This window comes from Bufo gargarizans, chromosome 3, assembly GCF_014858855.1.
Source record: "Bufo gargarizans isolate SCDJY-AF-19 chromosome 3, ASM1485885v1, whole genome shotgun sequence".
Taxonomy (NCBI): Eukaryota; Metazoa; Chordata; class Amphibia; order Anura; family Bufonidae; genus Bufo; species Bufo gargarizans.
In genome coordinates, this window is record NC_058082.1 from 602,398,541 (window position 1) to 602,415,147 (window position 16,607).

At 44.8% G+C, this 16,607-nt stretch overlaps 1 protein-coding gene across 1 annotated transcript in view; it reads right to left on the reverse strand.

The window, feature by feature from the left end:
* CRYBG3 (crystallin beta-gamma domain containing 3) overlaps positions 1-6,282 on the reverse strand; it is a 175,928-nt gene extending 169,646 nt beyond the window's left edge. The window contains exon 1 of the mRNA XM_044284494.1: positions 5,642-6,282. Coding sequence (XP_044140429.1) covers positions 5,642-6,054 — 413 coding nt within the window. The 5' untranslated portion in view covers positions 6,055-6,282. The remainder of the gene's footprint in view (positions 1-5,641) is intronic.
* Between the last annotated feature and the right edge of the window lie 10,325 nt (positions 6,283-16,607).

A 16,607-nucleotide genomic window follows, 5' to 3' on the forward strand; every position in this document is an offset into this window, starting at 1 on the left:
AGGGACAGATTGATCTTCTGCAGAAAATATGGTGAATGGACTGCTGAGGACTAGGGCAAAGTCATATTCTCCGATGAAGTCTCTTTCCGATTGTTCGGGGCATCAGGAAAAAGGCTTGTCCGGAGAAGAAAAGGTGAGCGCTACCATCTGTCCTGTGTCATGCCAACAGTAAAGCATCCTGAGACCATTCATGTGTGGGGTTGCTTCTCATCCAAGGGAGTGGGCTCACTCACAATTTTGCCCAAAAACACAGCCATGAATAAAGAATGGTACCAAAACACCCTCCAACAGCAACTTCTTCCAACAATCCAACAGTTTGGTGAAGAACAATGCATTTTCCAGCACGATGGAGCACCGTGCCATAAGGCAAAAGTGATAACTAAGTGGCTCGGGGACCAAAACATTGACATTTTGGGTCCATGGCCTGGAAACTCCCCAGATCTTAATCCCATTGAGAACTTCTGGTCAATCCTCAAGAGGCGGGTGGACAAACAAAACCCACTAATTATATTTCACTACATCACAGAAACAACTGAAACAAAGATCTAAAAGCAGTTTAGCAGCAAACTTTGTGAAAACTAATATTTGTGTCATTCTCAAAACTTTTGGCCACGACTGTATGCCTATATATATATACTTAAAGTCATAGTCTTTTGAATGCATTTTGGGTTCCCATCCCTCTTTCTGGACATGTGCATACCTACCTGCTTAGTTACGGCTCCCTCTATTCACAGTGTTCCAGTCCCTGCTTGTCAACTTCCAACATGAAGGAGGACAGTGGTGTACCTTCAATGGAGGCAGACCAAGCAGCTGGCTGCTACATGACCCAGAGGGAGGGTGGGCCTGACAATGAACTCCTTCTTTTTTCACTTGACAAGAAACATTTTCAGTCCACCACCACTAGGGGGAGCTCAGTGCAAAGAGAATATTTCAGCTTCTATTCCAGTAAAAGTTCACTGTATAAATTGCTATGTGCCAAGCTCCCCCTAGTGGTGGCTGCAGGCAGCTAGCTTTGTAATAGAAGTGAAGCTGACTTGTCAGTGTCTTTGTGCCAGTGCCAAGGCAAACCAAAAAACATAGGGTGCATCCTTTGCGTTAAAACTTATTTTGCTAAAAATTGAGCAAGTTGGAAAACAAGAAGGAAGCGAGAAATCTGCTTGACCAATATGAATATCACTACACCTCCCACCAGAGTCACCCAGCTTTCTATTCCCCCACAGTGAGGTAGATTTACAATTCTCTAGCCTGGAAAAGCTGGGTGACAATCTCTGACACTAGATTTCCCAGACGGAGATGGAACTACGAAGGGCTGTACAACCGGACAGATGACTCGATGACGTTCATTTACGGTTGATTGTTTTTTTGCTAGTGGGAAATGCTATTTAATTATCAGCAGAGATGCAAACGCATTGACATCCCACTTCTCCTTTGTGCTGGCCACTTACCAGTGACTCAAGACCTCCTGGATTAGTCACCACGCTCCAAGCTCTCAGCTATGTGTTGCAATTAAAAGCTCATTTTACATCAGTATTGAAGCGGGCTGCCTGTGTGTACTGTTACAACCGGCCCGGACAAGGCATTTTAGCTGTTTGGTTTATATGAGCTGTGATTTGTAGAGCGATATGCCAGGCTCTGTATGGTACCTGATGGAGGTGCTATGTACAAGGACCCGGTATAGCGGCACAATGAGCTCCTAGCGGTTAGTATTCTCCCCTAGAAGCAATGATTCTGTAATACGGTATACAACAGAGCGCATATACGGAGGCACATGGAGTCACACTATGGGTCCACAGCGGTCTATGGGTGCTATATTATGGATGGGTAGTGCAGAGGTGTGAGGGTGTTTCACGATTGCATTATTCTGGCGGGGTACTGGCTTTCACTGAAGAGACCCAGTGGGTGTATGGAGACTTACGGCCCTTATATACGAGGATTGGGTCAATTATGAGAACGAACATTGACAGGATTGCTCGTTTCCAACAATTGGCCTGTGTAAAGGTGCCGCCAATCACAGACATACAAAAAGCTTTTCTGACAGGTGAGCGCATGTTTCGTGCAGCACCTAAATTCATCTCATCGTCAACTGGATCCTCATCGTCAACAGGGTGTGGTAAGAGGGGACAATACAGGGTATAAGAGGGCACAGTACGAGGTGAGGGGCACAGTCACAGTCGTTACTTGGCCCGTCTAAGAGAACCTTCACCACCAGGCAATATTCAATGGGAAAAAAAGTATTCAATCTAGCTCTTCTCCAGATGGAAGAAATTGGTGTCATCATATCAGCCAAACCAGACACCTACAGAAGGAAGAGACCGGCGTGCAGACACCTGTATAATTATACATCCATCATATAAAGTATACAGGCGTAAAGTCACTGATGGTCCAGGGGAGGTATCTAGACAGGGAGTCTTCAAATGCGCCAATTATCACAGTGGCTCAGGTTTTATGATAAATCCGGCACATCTCTGGTCTGCCTTTCTAAAAGTTTGAGACAAATTTTAGTTTTTTTTACAGAAATGTTGGTGCATTTTGGCACAAAAAGCAGCATTTAAGCCATTCCCTTTCCATAGTAAGCCACGTCCCCTCATCAAGCATGGTAAAAAATATGCCAAAATTGCTGATGAAATCAAGATGTAGAGTCAATAGTAAATCGAGGTCCCTGTGGTCCTCACAAGGTGCTTTGGAGTGGATTTTACCTCTAGGCCCAGTAGGTTCCAGCTACAACAATCAAGAGGTTGGTGCAAAAGAAAAACTAGGAAGATATCATTGATCCTTCATTCTATTAAGATTTTCAACAAATGTCATCAAAATCTGCCACTGCAGTGAAAGATCCATAGAAGAGCCCCTTTATTGCCCTAACTGATGTTAAAGGAATTGCTTTTGTTTATTTGGCCTGGACAAAGTCAACAAGTACTACGACCCCAAGGCAGAGACTGTCCAGAGTATCAGTCCCCAGGAACTAAAATGTACTACAGATGTAGTAGTAGGATCATGTCGTCTAATCATGTTCTACTGCTGGCAAACTGATTCTGTATAGGGACAAGTGATGGCATGAGCGATCGCTCCTCCTGATACTGTGGAGAACGCTTCCTTCCCTACAATCATCAGCCTCATCTGCCGGCCCTATGAAAAATATAGTTGTATATTTCAGCCACTTTTATGAGTTACATGTGGATTTTGATGCTGATTTTGCTGAAGATTTCACCCTGTACAGGAAGAAAACCATCTCATTAGCATCAACTCTTGGAAGTGGATCCCTATAAGTCAAAATCCTATTTTCCAACAAGCTGTGGGATTTGACAAGGAACTATAGCCAGTAAGTCTTACTTCCAATAAGTTTCTGTACAGGACTGGTCTCTTTAAGGACATTCAGCACCCTATCTAAGGCTACTTGCACACTGGCGTTTTGGCTTTACATTTGTGAGATCCGTTCAGGGCTCTCACAATCGGTCCAAAACGGATCAGTTTTGCCCTAATGCATTCTGAATGGATAAGGATCCGCTCAGAAGGCATCAGTTTGGCTCCGTTTTGCCTCCATTCCGCTTTGGAGGCGGACACCAAAACGCTGCCTGCAGCGTTTTGGTGTCCGTCTGACGAAACTGAGCCAAACGGATCGGTTCTGACACACAATGTAAGTCAATGGGGACGGATCCGTTTTCTATGACCCAATCTGGCACAATAGAAAACTGATCCGTCCTCCATTGACTTTCAATAGTGTTCAAGATGGATCAGTTTTAGCTATGTTAAAGATAATACAAATGGATCCGTTTGGAATGGATGCAGACGTTTGTATTATCTGAATGGATCCGCACCAAACGTGAGTGTGAAAGTAGCCTAAGCTGTATCCTAAGCATTGCACTCGGCCAGCCAGAGTCCTACTCCGTACTGATGAAGGGCAAGCACCCTGAAACAGCTGTGTATGGAGGGATATCTGGCCTGGCTATATTCCCTTGTCAAATCCCAAGGCGTGTTGTAAATTCAGATTCTAACTCATAGGGAGACACTTCCAATAGGTGGCACCGGTGAGATGGTTCTCTTCCTTGGGAGATACCTCTTGGCATGTTGTTTTCCTATGGAGCTAGGCCAATAAGTCTCCATACCTCCATAACCTGGAGTACTTCCAGTAAGTCTCCATACAGGACTGGTCTCTTTAAGAAGATTGAACAACTTGCCTAAACCTGCAAAGTGTGAAATCCAGCAGAAGCTGATTTATGCATTAAAGGGGTTGTCCAGGCTACAGATACTGATGACCTATCCTCAGGATAGATTATCAATGCCAGATCGGTGGGTGACAACAGCCGATACTTGCACCAATCAGCTCTTTCAGGGAGCCACAGGGCCAGAAACTATACAGTGTACGGAACAAAAGCAGAAGACTCTGTACACTGTGTAGTTTCTGGCTACTGATCTGATACTGACAACCTATCCTGAGGATAGGCCATCAATATCTGTAGTACGGAGAACCCCTTTAAGCATCTACACAGTGCAAAGGGTGAAATCCAAGATGAAAACCCATGGCTTAAATTAGGGTGACCTCATAGGCCACGCCCCAAGCCGATAAACCATGCCCATCTCGCTGAAGCCACGCCCCCTCGCCGGCCGGGGAAAATGTGGAGGGGCCGGGGGTGTACTGGAGCCAGCCAGTCCACCCTTCACAGTAGTTATTAACCCCTTTCAGCAGTCCCCCGAGGGGTTAATAAATACTGTGAATGGGGGACTGCTGAAAGGGGTTAATAACTACTGTGAAAGGCCTTTCACAGTAGTTATTAACCCCTCAACAGTCCCACAGTCACAGTATTTATTAACCCCTTTCAGTCCCCTCTTCACACGTATTTATTCCCTCCTTTCAGCTGTTCCCAGGACCCACACAGTAGTTATTAACCCCTTAATCCTGGCGGCCCACAGCACAGACCAGGGAGTACCTCAGCGCAGCTGCGCTCCTTAGAGTCTGTTCCTCCACTTCCAGTGCGCTCTGCGCTGTTAGTGATCATGTAAGTGATATTTAAAGTGCCCCATACTCGTCGAGTCGCCGATAACCACAAAAAAGGAGGACTTCTGGCCGTCCATCCTGGCCTTGCACCGGACGAAGGACTAGAGGTCTAAAAACCGGACTGTCCGGCCTAAAACCGGACGTCTGGCCACCCTATATCCATCAATATGTGTGATCAAAAATGATTTTTACGTAGCGAGAACATGAGATTGGCTGCTAGGTACGCTTTACAATGGAAACTTGAATAACACAACATAACTTCATCTGATAAAACTGTGCCCTAGACATCATTCACCAGTCTGGCAAAGTTCAAAAGCAACCCATGTCCCCTTTCAGTAGCTGCTTGACAACACCACTATACTCCTCACCTGGGACAGGAGGTCATGGTGCCCCTCAACCCATTTATTATAATCACAATATAATTTCTATAATAACAAAAAAAAAATTACTTAAAAATCTGTTGGTTAATTAGATCATACTTGACTGAAAATAAGAATCATAAAACTGCACCAACAGGTAAGACACAATTACTAATGCTAGTGAAAATAATGTAAAATAATAATTACAGCAACAATAAGAATATTTATAATAACAATAGGGGCGTTGATAATAATATTATTATATTAAACAACTCTAATAATGAAGTAGTACCTGCTCTGGTCCTCCCTTGCCACTGTGGAGGTGTCATTCTCCTCCTCCTTGTCCTGAGAAGATGTCCTGGTGAAGAGTCTAGAGAACACCTTGGACCTGTCTTGCTCCTCTTTATTCCCTTTGTCATTGCCCCCCTTGCTCTCCAGGCTTATCTTCCTGAAGAAGAGCCTGGATGGGCTGTGAGGTCTCTCCTGCTCCTCTCCAGGCTCTGTCCTGTCACTTCCATCCTTCTTCTCCTGGGATTGACTTCTGAAGAAAAGCCTGGGCAAGCTCCTGCCACCTCTGTCCTGTTCCTCAGCTGGATCTTTACCACTTTCCTCCTCCTTCTCCTGGGATGATGACCTGGAAAAGAGTCTGGAGAAGCTCCTAGCTACTTCATCCTGCCAGGTGCTTGCTCTCCTGCGAGTGCTCATGTCCTGGAGATCAACAAGGACTTTCCAATGTGCTGACGACTGGGAGCAGTGACATAGGGACTGTGCTGTCACTCCTGGAGGCTTACAAAGTTTGCAAAAAGTTCCCAGGCAGCATGAGAAGCTCACACCAGTGAAGGAGGCATGAGTCACTCCATGCCTCTCTACCAGGAACAAGTGAATAGAGTGTATGATGTGACCTGGCAGGGAGGAAAGAAACTAACAACACTCCTAGGGCTGTCCTCCTCTGCAGCCTGCTCCTTGGCCCTGCCCCTACACATACAGGGAGGAGGTGCAGCCTGCAGCTGTGTGCTATGTGCTGCTGCTCAGTGTGTTATGTGACCCACTCACTGACTGTGCCCAGTGCCCTGGCAGCAGAACACTCTTACCTAATGCTGGAGGGGGAGTAGAGGGAGCAGCATTCGTAAGGGGCTAGTGGGACCCCCATGCTTCCAGGCCAGGAGCGCCCAGCTGCTGCCTGAAGCCAGCATGTGTGTGTGTTGGACTTGTGTTATAGCATGCTTGTCATTTTTTTTGTTTACAGATTCCTAGTAATGTTTATTGGTTACAACACTTCTGTATTTATTTCTTTTACTCATTTATATAGCACTGACATATTGTGTAGCGTCTTACAGACAGTATCATCACTCACCGTCAGCGGTGGAGCTCACAATTAGGGGTGGGTGAATCGAAGTTGAGTCGTTCCCTAACTTAGGCTACTTTCACATCTGCGTTTTTGCTGGATCCGTCATGTATCAGGAAAAACGCTTCCAGCATGATAATACAATAGGCTGCATCCGTTATGAACGGATCCGGTTGTATTATGTCAAAAATGACCAAGACTGATCCGTCTCTAAAACCATTGTAAGTCAGTGGGGATGGATCTGTTTTCTTTAGTGTCATTGAAGTGAATGGGTCCGCATCCGAGCCGAAAAAACGCAGGCTCGGATGTGGACCCAAACAACGGTCGTGTGCATGAGGCCTTACACTGTGTGTCATGATGGATCTGTCTTGCTCCGCGTCCCAGGACGCACTCTAAAACGCTGCTTGCTGAGCTTTTGTGTGCGTCATGGGAACGCAATGAAACGGAACGGAAAGCATTCTGGCGCACTCCGTTTTGTTCAGTTCAGTTTTATTCCCATTGACAATGAATGGGGACAAAACTGAAATGTTTTCCTCCGCTATTGAGATCCTATGACGGATCTCAATACCAGAAAGGGAAACCGCTGATGTGAAAGTAGCCTTAGTTTTAAAGCTGTACGGAGACCTGTCTCCATACAGCATTAAAACGTATGGGATTTGCGGAGGCAAACTTCATTAAGTCCGAAGTCGCGCATTTCTTCGGTGAAGAACTTCGGCCTTCAATTCTACAACTTCAAAAACATTTTAAAACAGCAATCCAAAGTCGGTTTCGGTACCGAAGTACCAGTCGGTACCAATGCCCCCCAAAGTGGGGGGGAAATGTCAGTGCATCTCATGGGGCGAATACAGGGGCATAGCTGCAGGGAAAGCAGCTGCTTTGGGGCCCAAACTCAGAAGGGGCCCACCCAGGAGGAGGACTGAAAGATTTGAATGTAAGGGCCCCCTCAACAATATTGTAATATGAAATTATATACAGAGACACTGTAGGAAATGGACGGAGCGGCTGCTGGGCCTCATCTGAGAGAGCGATCTTTACTAGACACAGGAGTGGGGGTTGCACGGGAGTTGAAAAGAAGTTGCTGGTGGAGGGGGCGTCCCATTCAAAAAATTTTGCTGTGGAACCCACTCATATCTAGTTACGCCACTCGGCTAATACTAATTAGCACTTTCATAATCAAATTGCTCTTTAGTACAGGAGGACCGGGAAGGGGTGAATACAGTTCTCCCCGGGCTCTGTACTCACTGCTTCCTGGTCTTCTTCTTTAGGCTCCTCACGCTATGTGTGAGGACATTGGTGCCCTGTGACGTCACAGCACAGCGCGGCAGGAGGAGCGCTGGATGTTAGCAGCGGCGGGTCTGGAGCAGCAGAGGTAAGCTGGTCTATTTTTTTTTCTCAGATCTGAGGTCTACTTAACATGGGGCTTATTAACATGGAGGTCTGATTAAGGGTCTTAAACATTGGGGGTCTAATCTGAGGTCTAAATAGGGGCCTTATTAACATTGGGAGTCTGATCTGAGGTCTGATTGGGGGTCTTATTAACACTGGTGGTCTGTTCTAAGATCTGATTGACATTGGGAGGGGTGATTGGGGCTACAAGTTGAGTATTGATTAAACTTGGCGGTCTGATTGGTGATTTGAGCTGAGGTCTGATTAATATTAAGGCTTTGATTAATATTGGGGGTCTGAGATGAGCTCTTTTCTTCCTCTACAGCTTACTTTCCTCCTGTAAAACCTAGGTGGGTCTTATGGGCAGGTGTGTCATATAGGGCAAAAATACGGTATGTCTTTGGAGTGTGAAAGGAAACCCAAAGGCACGAGGAGAACATGCCAAGAAGGAAAAGTTGTAGAATTATTGAGTTCACATTATCAATTGGCATGTTAATGGTATGAAAATGGTAAAAAAAATGTAAAAATGTAAAAGATTTTATTTAGTATTGTGTCTGACCACCACATGAAGAAATACACACACTTACACACCTTGGCATGCTATCAATAAGGTTATCATTTGTTGTCTGAATGAACATTTCCCTTATGAAGGCGGCCTATTCATGGAATTGCTCTAGTGGTCTCCAGACCAATCTCCGACTATCATTGTGTCCCAGACAAAGGTGGGAGTTATCCCTGAAGAAGATAGATTTGCTTTCCAACCTCCGTTGCTGTCTTGCTGTGCACAGTAATAGCTTTGGAGAGTGGTGGCTTAAGGTCAATTGAACACACCTATGTAGCTGGTTGTCTGGATTGTAGCCCAATGTCTTGCAAATACCTTCTGATGGTTTGTGTAGACACTGTTTGCCATCTTGGGCTTGCAGTCCAGAACGGCTCCCCAGGTGCCATTCTTCTAATCAAACGATCCATCCGTGCAGAGGTTTCCCTCTGTTCACCTCTTGCTGTCATTCCAGTTCGGCGTTGCTTTCCCAACCACCAGGGCCCACAACGTTGAACAGTGCTGACATCTCAGCCTTGGCGTTTAGTGATCTGCAGGAGTGATAAACCAAGGTCTCTCAGTTCAAGGATTCTGTCCCTCTCAGTTTGTGACAAGTGGTGATAACTGAGACATTGCACAATCATCCCTGATGACCCAATCTGATTTTTAAGGTTTTATGTGGCTGAAAAGTTTGCTTACAATCTGGCTTTTTTGTCCCACCCACATGACACAGACTGGAGCTAGGTGCTTGAAAATTCGATCATTTGCAGATTTTAGTGACACCTGCTACTTTCTTTTATTTGCATAACCTTACAACTTGTCCTTTTTGGTTTCAATGTTGAGGAGTGTATTTATATAACATATTCAGTAGAGCTATACACAGATTGTAATCACCCACATTCGTTTCTGCCCCTTCACTTCCCAGTTAATCCTTTGGCGACATATATGGCACGTTTGCCAAGGGGTTAGCGCAGTCCTGTACATGTATGTGCCTGCGCCATCATCAGCTGCTGTCATCTGCGTCATACAACTGACAACATGCTATAATGGGCTAGATAAGAGATAGCTCTGATCCTGACCATTTACCTCTTCAGATGTGATCGTGGGATGCGCTGCTATAGCAGTTGGGGGCCTAACAATGGCCAAGAGGTCTGACTTGTATGGAAGCTCATTAGGCTCTGCCTGAAGCAGGGTCTAATAGGTTGCCTATAAGTGTTAAACTGACAGGTATAATACATTGCAATAGAAAAGTATTGTAATGTATTATATAAGTGACTAATTGATCACAAGTTCATGCCCTCTAGTGCCAAGTGCAAGACTTCCAGTGGCATACATACAGGGGTCGCAGTTGTGACTGGGCCCGGCACACCAGAGGGCCCGGCCGCCTGCGGACCCCCTGGCCCCTGCAGTCAGTGTTTCCTCTAACTAAGCTGCGCGGGTGGCCGTCCGTGCAGCAATTATTTGCGGCCCCGCTCAAGCTGCTGGCAAAATGCCAGGGCCCAGCATTCAGTGTCAGAAAAATCTCCGTCATGCGCCTCCTGCCCTGTCTGCCTGCTCCTCCCACTTTATGAATGAAGCAGGCAGGGGGGCCAGAAGGCGCATGACAGAGGGAGCTAAGGGAGAGACGCCGGCTCATGGACCCCCCGCAGTGCAGCATGGCCCATGTACCCGCCCCGCTGCCCTGACAGCCGCTGCCTTGTGCTCTGGATCTCAGCAGCAGCAGAATAAGTGTGGGGAGGACCGTCTGTGGAGCAAAATGTTCTGCAAGCTGCAGCAGAACTCCCAGAAGGTAGGAGTTGCCCCCGGTGTGTGCACAGCGCCGGGCACTGCACCGCCCCCGCCACCAGTGTCCCCCACCTCCTCCCTCCCCACTGATAAATTACTAGAAGCCAGGCACTTATGGGGGCTCTGTGGAGGGCACTTATGGGGATATCTGTGGATGACACATATATAACACAGATCCCCCATAAGTGCCCTCCACAGATCCCCCATAAGTGCCCCCCACAGATCCCCCCATAAGTGCCCTCCACAGATCCCCCCATAAGTGCCCTCCACAGATCCCCCATAACAGTGTCCTCCACAGATCCCCCATAACAGTGTCCTCCACAGATGGCAGTACAGCAGGATTGCCATCCAAAATCAGGCTGTCCCGCACAAAGCAGTACTGTTGGGAGGCACGTTAGGTGAATGGTAGGGTGGTAGAGGCAGGTTGGGGGGATGGAGGCAGGTGGGGGGGGGGGTGGCGGCAGGTTGGGGGTGGGGACGGGGAGGGGAACCCATGGATCATTTTTGCATCGGGGCCCCATGGATTGTGTGTACGAGGTCAAAAAGGAACCCAAGGTAACCTTTAAGCAACTAAAGGCCTTTCCCACATTAGCTAATGTTATTGTTCATGAATCCACCATCAGGAGGACATTGAACAACAATGGTATGCACAGCATGATTGCAAGGAGAAAGCCGCTGCTCTCCAAATAAAACATTGCTGAATATATGCAGTTTGCCAAAGATTACTTGGACAAGCCAGAAGGCTACTGGAACAATATTCTATGGATTAGACCAAAATAGAACTTTTTGGTTTAAATGAAAAACATTATGTTTGGTGAAAGGAAAACACTGCATTCCAGCATCAAAACCTCATCCCATCTGTGAAATCACAGTGGTGTTAGTATCATGGCTTGGCCTGCTTTGTTGCATCTGAGCCAGGATGGTTTACCAACATTGATGGAACAATGAATTCCTAATTATTCTAATGGAAATGTCAGGACATCTATCTGTGAGCTGAATCTCAAGAGACGTGACTTGGGCAGCAAGACAACGACCCTAAGCACACAAGTCATTCTACCAAAGAATGTTTAAAAAGAATAAAGTTAACATTTTGGAATGGCCAAGTCAAAGTCCTGACTTTAATCCAATAGAAATGTTGTGGAAGGACCTGAAACAAGCAGTTCATGGGAGGAAACCCTAGTTCTGTACTTTTAAAACAGTTTTGTATGTAGTGTGAGGATTCGCTCTGGTAGGCAGGGTACGCGGACGCAGAACAGAGGCAAAAGAAACAGTTTGTAAAACAAAACTTCAGTGTTTACTCACACAGGACGAAAAAAACAAAGCAACAATTTTCAGTCTTAGTGTTCGTTCACACAAGGGAAAGTCCAAAGCACAAAGCAGTCACCTTGTTAGCAGGTTTTTTCAGCGGTCCACAACAGGCTTTAGGGGGCCTGTTTCCCCGCATGCGGCTCCCAGCCCTCTAGCACGGCACCATGCCTCAGATCCCAAAACAGAGACCTTCATTCTGATCCCAGCTGCCTATTTAAAGGACAGCCAGGTGCTGCCAAAACCCAGACCAGCACTTAAACTCCGGTCCGGTATTCGATCTCACTTGGCTGGGAATCAGCCCAGCCGCCCATGTTGGGAGGAAAATACCTGCCTTCCCAAACAAAACCCCTTGCTATGTCACAGTAGGAATGGCCCAAAATTCCTCTAAATGGATCTACAGGGCTAATCAATTACCGGAAATGTAATTGAGGGGGGGGGGGGGGGGGGGGGGTCACACCAGATACTGAAAGCAAAGGTTCAGATACTTTTGCCACTCACACATGTGATATTGAATTCATTTTCTCAATAAAAAAATGACCAGGTCTAATATTTTTGACTCATTCTTTTGATTTGGTTGTCTTTATTTATTTTCAGGACTTGTGTGAAAATCTGATGTATTTTTCGGTTAAATTTATCCAGAAATACAGAACATTTTCAAGGGTTCACACTTTCAAGCACGACTGTGCATCTGCAGAACCAAGTCTATCATTATGAACTCCAAAGGCCGTTTTTTACCTTTATAGGGAATAGGGAGTGTCAGAAGTACATGACCTGAGTAAAGTTTTTTTAAGTACAGAGACACGTTTGACAGGTTATATGTAGCCTGAAGGCACTTTTTAAAAGCTTGTGTGGTGACTTTAAAAAGAGGGTGAATCTTCCATAACTCCTGTTCTAGCACTTGCTCTAAGGAAATACCTATATTTTCAAAGAACATTTGCCTTAAATAAAAGTCCTTCTGTGTTGTAACAAACTGTAATCTGTAGTTTATGACTTGTATCTGTTGCTGGGAAAGCTCAGTGGTAACTACCATGGCTGCCATTACAGATCCCATGAGTTCTCACTAGCTTTCCCAGACTCCTAAATGGAAGATCTGCTTCCTTAAAAAATGGACTCATTGACTCCTGTATTACTACATGTAAAGTGCTGTGAAAAAGTGTCTGCCTCCTTTAAAATTTTCAGATTATCAAACTACTTTTAATACTAGACAAAGATAACCCAAGTAAACAGAAAAAGCTCTTTTTAAAAGATGATATTTATTGAAGGAAAGTGCTATATAGTCCTACCTGGCCTCCTTAGCTACTAAATCATACAAAGTTAATTGACAATTGGGTTGAATTTCACCAGAAACACCCAGGTATGATTACTGCTAGACATGTTGAATCTAAACATTACCTAAATAGAACCTGTCTGTCAATGTAAAGCTGGCTACAAGGTCTCAAAAAGCAACACATGATGCCACATTCTAAAATGATTCACATCCAGATACAGAAAATAGGCACTGAAAAATATCAGCTTGGAGAGGGTTACAAGGCTATTGCTAAGGCTCCGGGACCTCAGTGAACCACAGTAAGAGCACTTAACCACAAATGGAAAAACCTTGGAACAATGGGTGAACCTTCCAACAGTGGCAGGCTATCAAAATTTAACCAAGAACGTATCAGCGACTCATCAAGGTGGTCACAAAAGAGTCCAGATAAACATCGAAAGAACTCCAGACCTCACCTCACTTAAGGTCAAAGAACACGATTCTACAATAAGAAGGACATGGAAGAGTTACAAGGCCCAGACCACAAAGAACACAGAAGCTTGTCTTATATTTGCCAAAAACATTGTGATGACCTCCAAGACTTTTGGGATAATACTCTGTAGACTGATGAAACAAAGGTGGAATATTTTTGGAAGACAAAGGTCCCTTTACAACTGGCATAAAGATAACACCACATTCCATCATATGAACATATTACAAAAAATAAAATCAAGCATGGTATTGGTAATGTAATTGTCTGGGGTTACTTTGTTTCTGCAGGACCTGGACAACTTGTCATAATTGATGAAACCATGAATTCTGCTATCAGAAAATCCTGGATGAGAATGTCTGCCCTTTGGTTTGTGACTTAAAGCTCAAGTGCAGTTGGGCTTAGATAATGATCTGAAGCACACAAGCAAGCCCACCTCTGAATGGCTCAAAAAAAACAAAATGAAGATTATAGAGTAGCTGAGTCAAAGTCCTGATCTGAATCACATTGAGATGCTGTAATAAGACCTTAAAGGGAACCTGTCATCAACTTTATGCTGTCCATACTAATGGCAGAATAAAGTAGAGACAGGTAAGTTGATTTCAGCGGTCTGTCATTTATCAGTTTAAAGTAAGTTGTTGCCGAGAACCAACATCACAATCATTGCAGACTGGGCCTGGAAAAGAGTCACGGCCACCTGAGAAGAGTCCTGGTTATTCATGAAGTCCTGCTCTCCCTGCCCACCTGCTGATGACTGACCGTCTCCTATCTAGTTTTCTCCCTTTGCCTCTAGGAGAGAACTGCCAATCATCAGCAGATGGGCAGGGAGAGCAGGAGATTATGGATAACCAGGACTCTTTTCAGGTAGATGTGACTCTTTTCAGGGCCTGTGCTGTAATGCTTATGATGCTGGTTCTCGGCAACCACTTACTTTTAGCTCATGAGTGACACACCGCTCACATCAGCATTTCTGTCACTATTTTATAATGCCCTCAGTGAGGTTCGCATAAAGTTGATGACAGATTCCCTTTAAATCGGTTTCTGCTCGAAAAGCAATGTAGCCGGATTAAAACAAATCTGCAAAGAGAGGGGAATAAATCCGCCACAAAGATGTAAGGCTACATGCACACAAACGTATTTTGTTTCCGTGTCTGTTCATTTTGCGGATAGGATGCGGACCCGTTCATTTCAATGGGTCAGCAAAAAATGCGAAGATCAGTATGTCCGTTCCCTAGCCAGCCAAAAAAATACAACATGTCCTATTCTTGTCCGTTTTAGGCATTGTTACAATGGATCCGCAAAAAAAAACAGATGGCATACGGATGTCATCCGTTTTCTTTTGCAGATCCGCAATTTGCGGACCGCAAAACACATACGGTCAGGTGCATGTAGCCTAAGACTCGTTGCACTTCTTACATTAAAGGAGTTGTCCCAGTTTTTTACTCACATACCTGGAGGACTTACTTTCCTTCCTGTGGGTGGACAGCACTTCACAGTACAGTATATAGATAAGGTCCCAGCTCCAGGACTCCCATAGAAGTGACGCTTCTAAATATCTCTGATTCATATGTCAGGTAAGGCTGTATTCCTTTTCCATTGTCCTACTGGATAGTCAGCCTAGGAAACAAGAGTCCTTGGGATCTGAATCTAAGCCAAATCCATTTTTCCAGATATCATATGTTATAAAAATCTTGTTTTACAGGATTGATAGTGAATGTGGGCTGGTTCAGATTCCACTTCTGACATAAGACCTACGAGGCACATAAGGAGAGGGTGTATCTCACTGTATAATGTATCTCTCATGATCTGAGGTCAACAGGTATCATCATCTCCTACAGAAGAGCAACTGGTAGCTCAAGTTTTTCATAGAATATAATTGTACCAGGTTTTTAAGTGTTTAAACCCTGGAAGGTTTCACTTCAAATTTCACAATTATAGAGGATTATCACATGAAGACCTCTGTACTTTATTTTAAATAAGTAACAATGTGATGGGTATAATCCTGTCACCCGTATGGTGCTCAGTAGGCTAATCACTGGGCTGTTAAATTCGTTTTATGGGATCTGCCTTTTTTTCCTACTATGGGTAAAAAAAAACCTTAAAGGGATTCTGTCACCAAGTTTTAGGCTATAGAGATGCGGACATGCATGGCTAGATCGCCGCTAGCATGTCCGCAATATACCTGTCCTATAGGGCTGTGTGCTTTTATTTTCTTTAAAAAAGGATTTTAGCGATATGTAAATTATTCTTGTAAGGTGCCCAAGGGTCTGTACGAACCTTCCTGGTGCCCAGCCACGCCCGCCTATGAAGGAGCCCAGCACTGCCTATGTCCTCCAAATCTCCTCCTTTCCTCACCGATAGATTGCAGTAATCTCGCGATGCGCGAGCTCACGCACGCGCAGTTCCTTCCCTGGGGCTGATGCTAGCACAGGGAAGGAACACTATACCGGCACCGCGCATCGCGAGATTACTGCAATCTATCAGTGACGAAAGGAGGAGATTCGGAGGACATAGGCGGTGCTGGGCTCCTTCACAGGCGGGTGTGGCTGGGCACCAGGAAGGTTTGTACAGACCCTTGGGCACCTTACAAGACTAATTTACATATCTCTAAAATCCTTTTAATAAAAGCACACAGCCCTATAGGACAGGTATATTGCGGACATGCTAGCAGCGATCTAGCCGTGCATGTCCACAGCTCTATAGCCAAAAACTTGGTGACAGAATCCCTTTAACATAAATTGGCATAAGGAGTAGGCCAGTTGTATGCCAACATTTTTTTTCAAGTATAGGTGGGTGAGAGCTTGAGATGTTCACAAATATTTGAAATTATTAGGCTTCAATCAAACTTGTATTTGTAAAATATGTATGAATTTCATGCATTTTTACAAGCCTCTTTTTGGTAGAGTTTTTTTGTTTATTTTTTTGTCACACATGCATCAAAAGTAAAATAAACACCATAAAAAAACTGCAGCGTTTTTTCATAATTCCCTTCTGACTTACAGCAAAGATCGGGCCAAAAAATTTACCAAAATAGGGAAGACAGAATTTTTTCTACAAAATGTTATGTGTGACACCACCCTTAAAAGTAGTGTTGTCTAGAAATGTAATTTTATAACCAGACGGAAAAAGGACATTTATTAAGACATAATTTTATATTGCA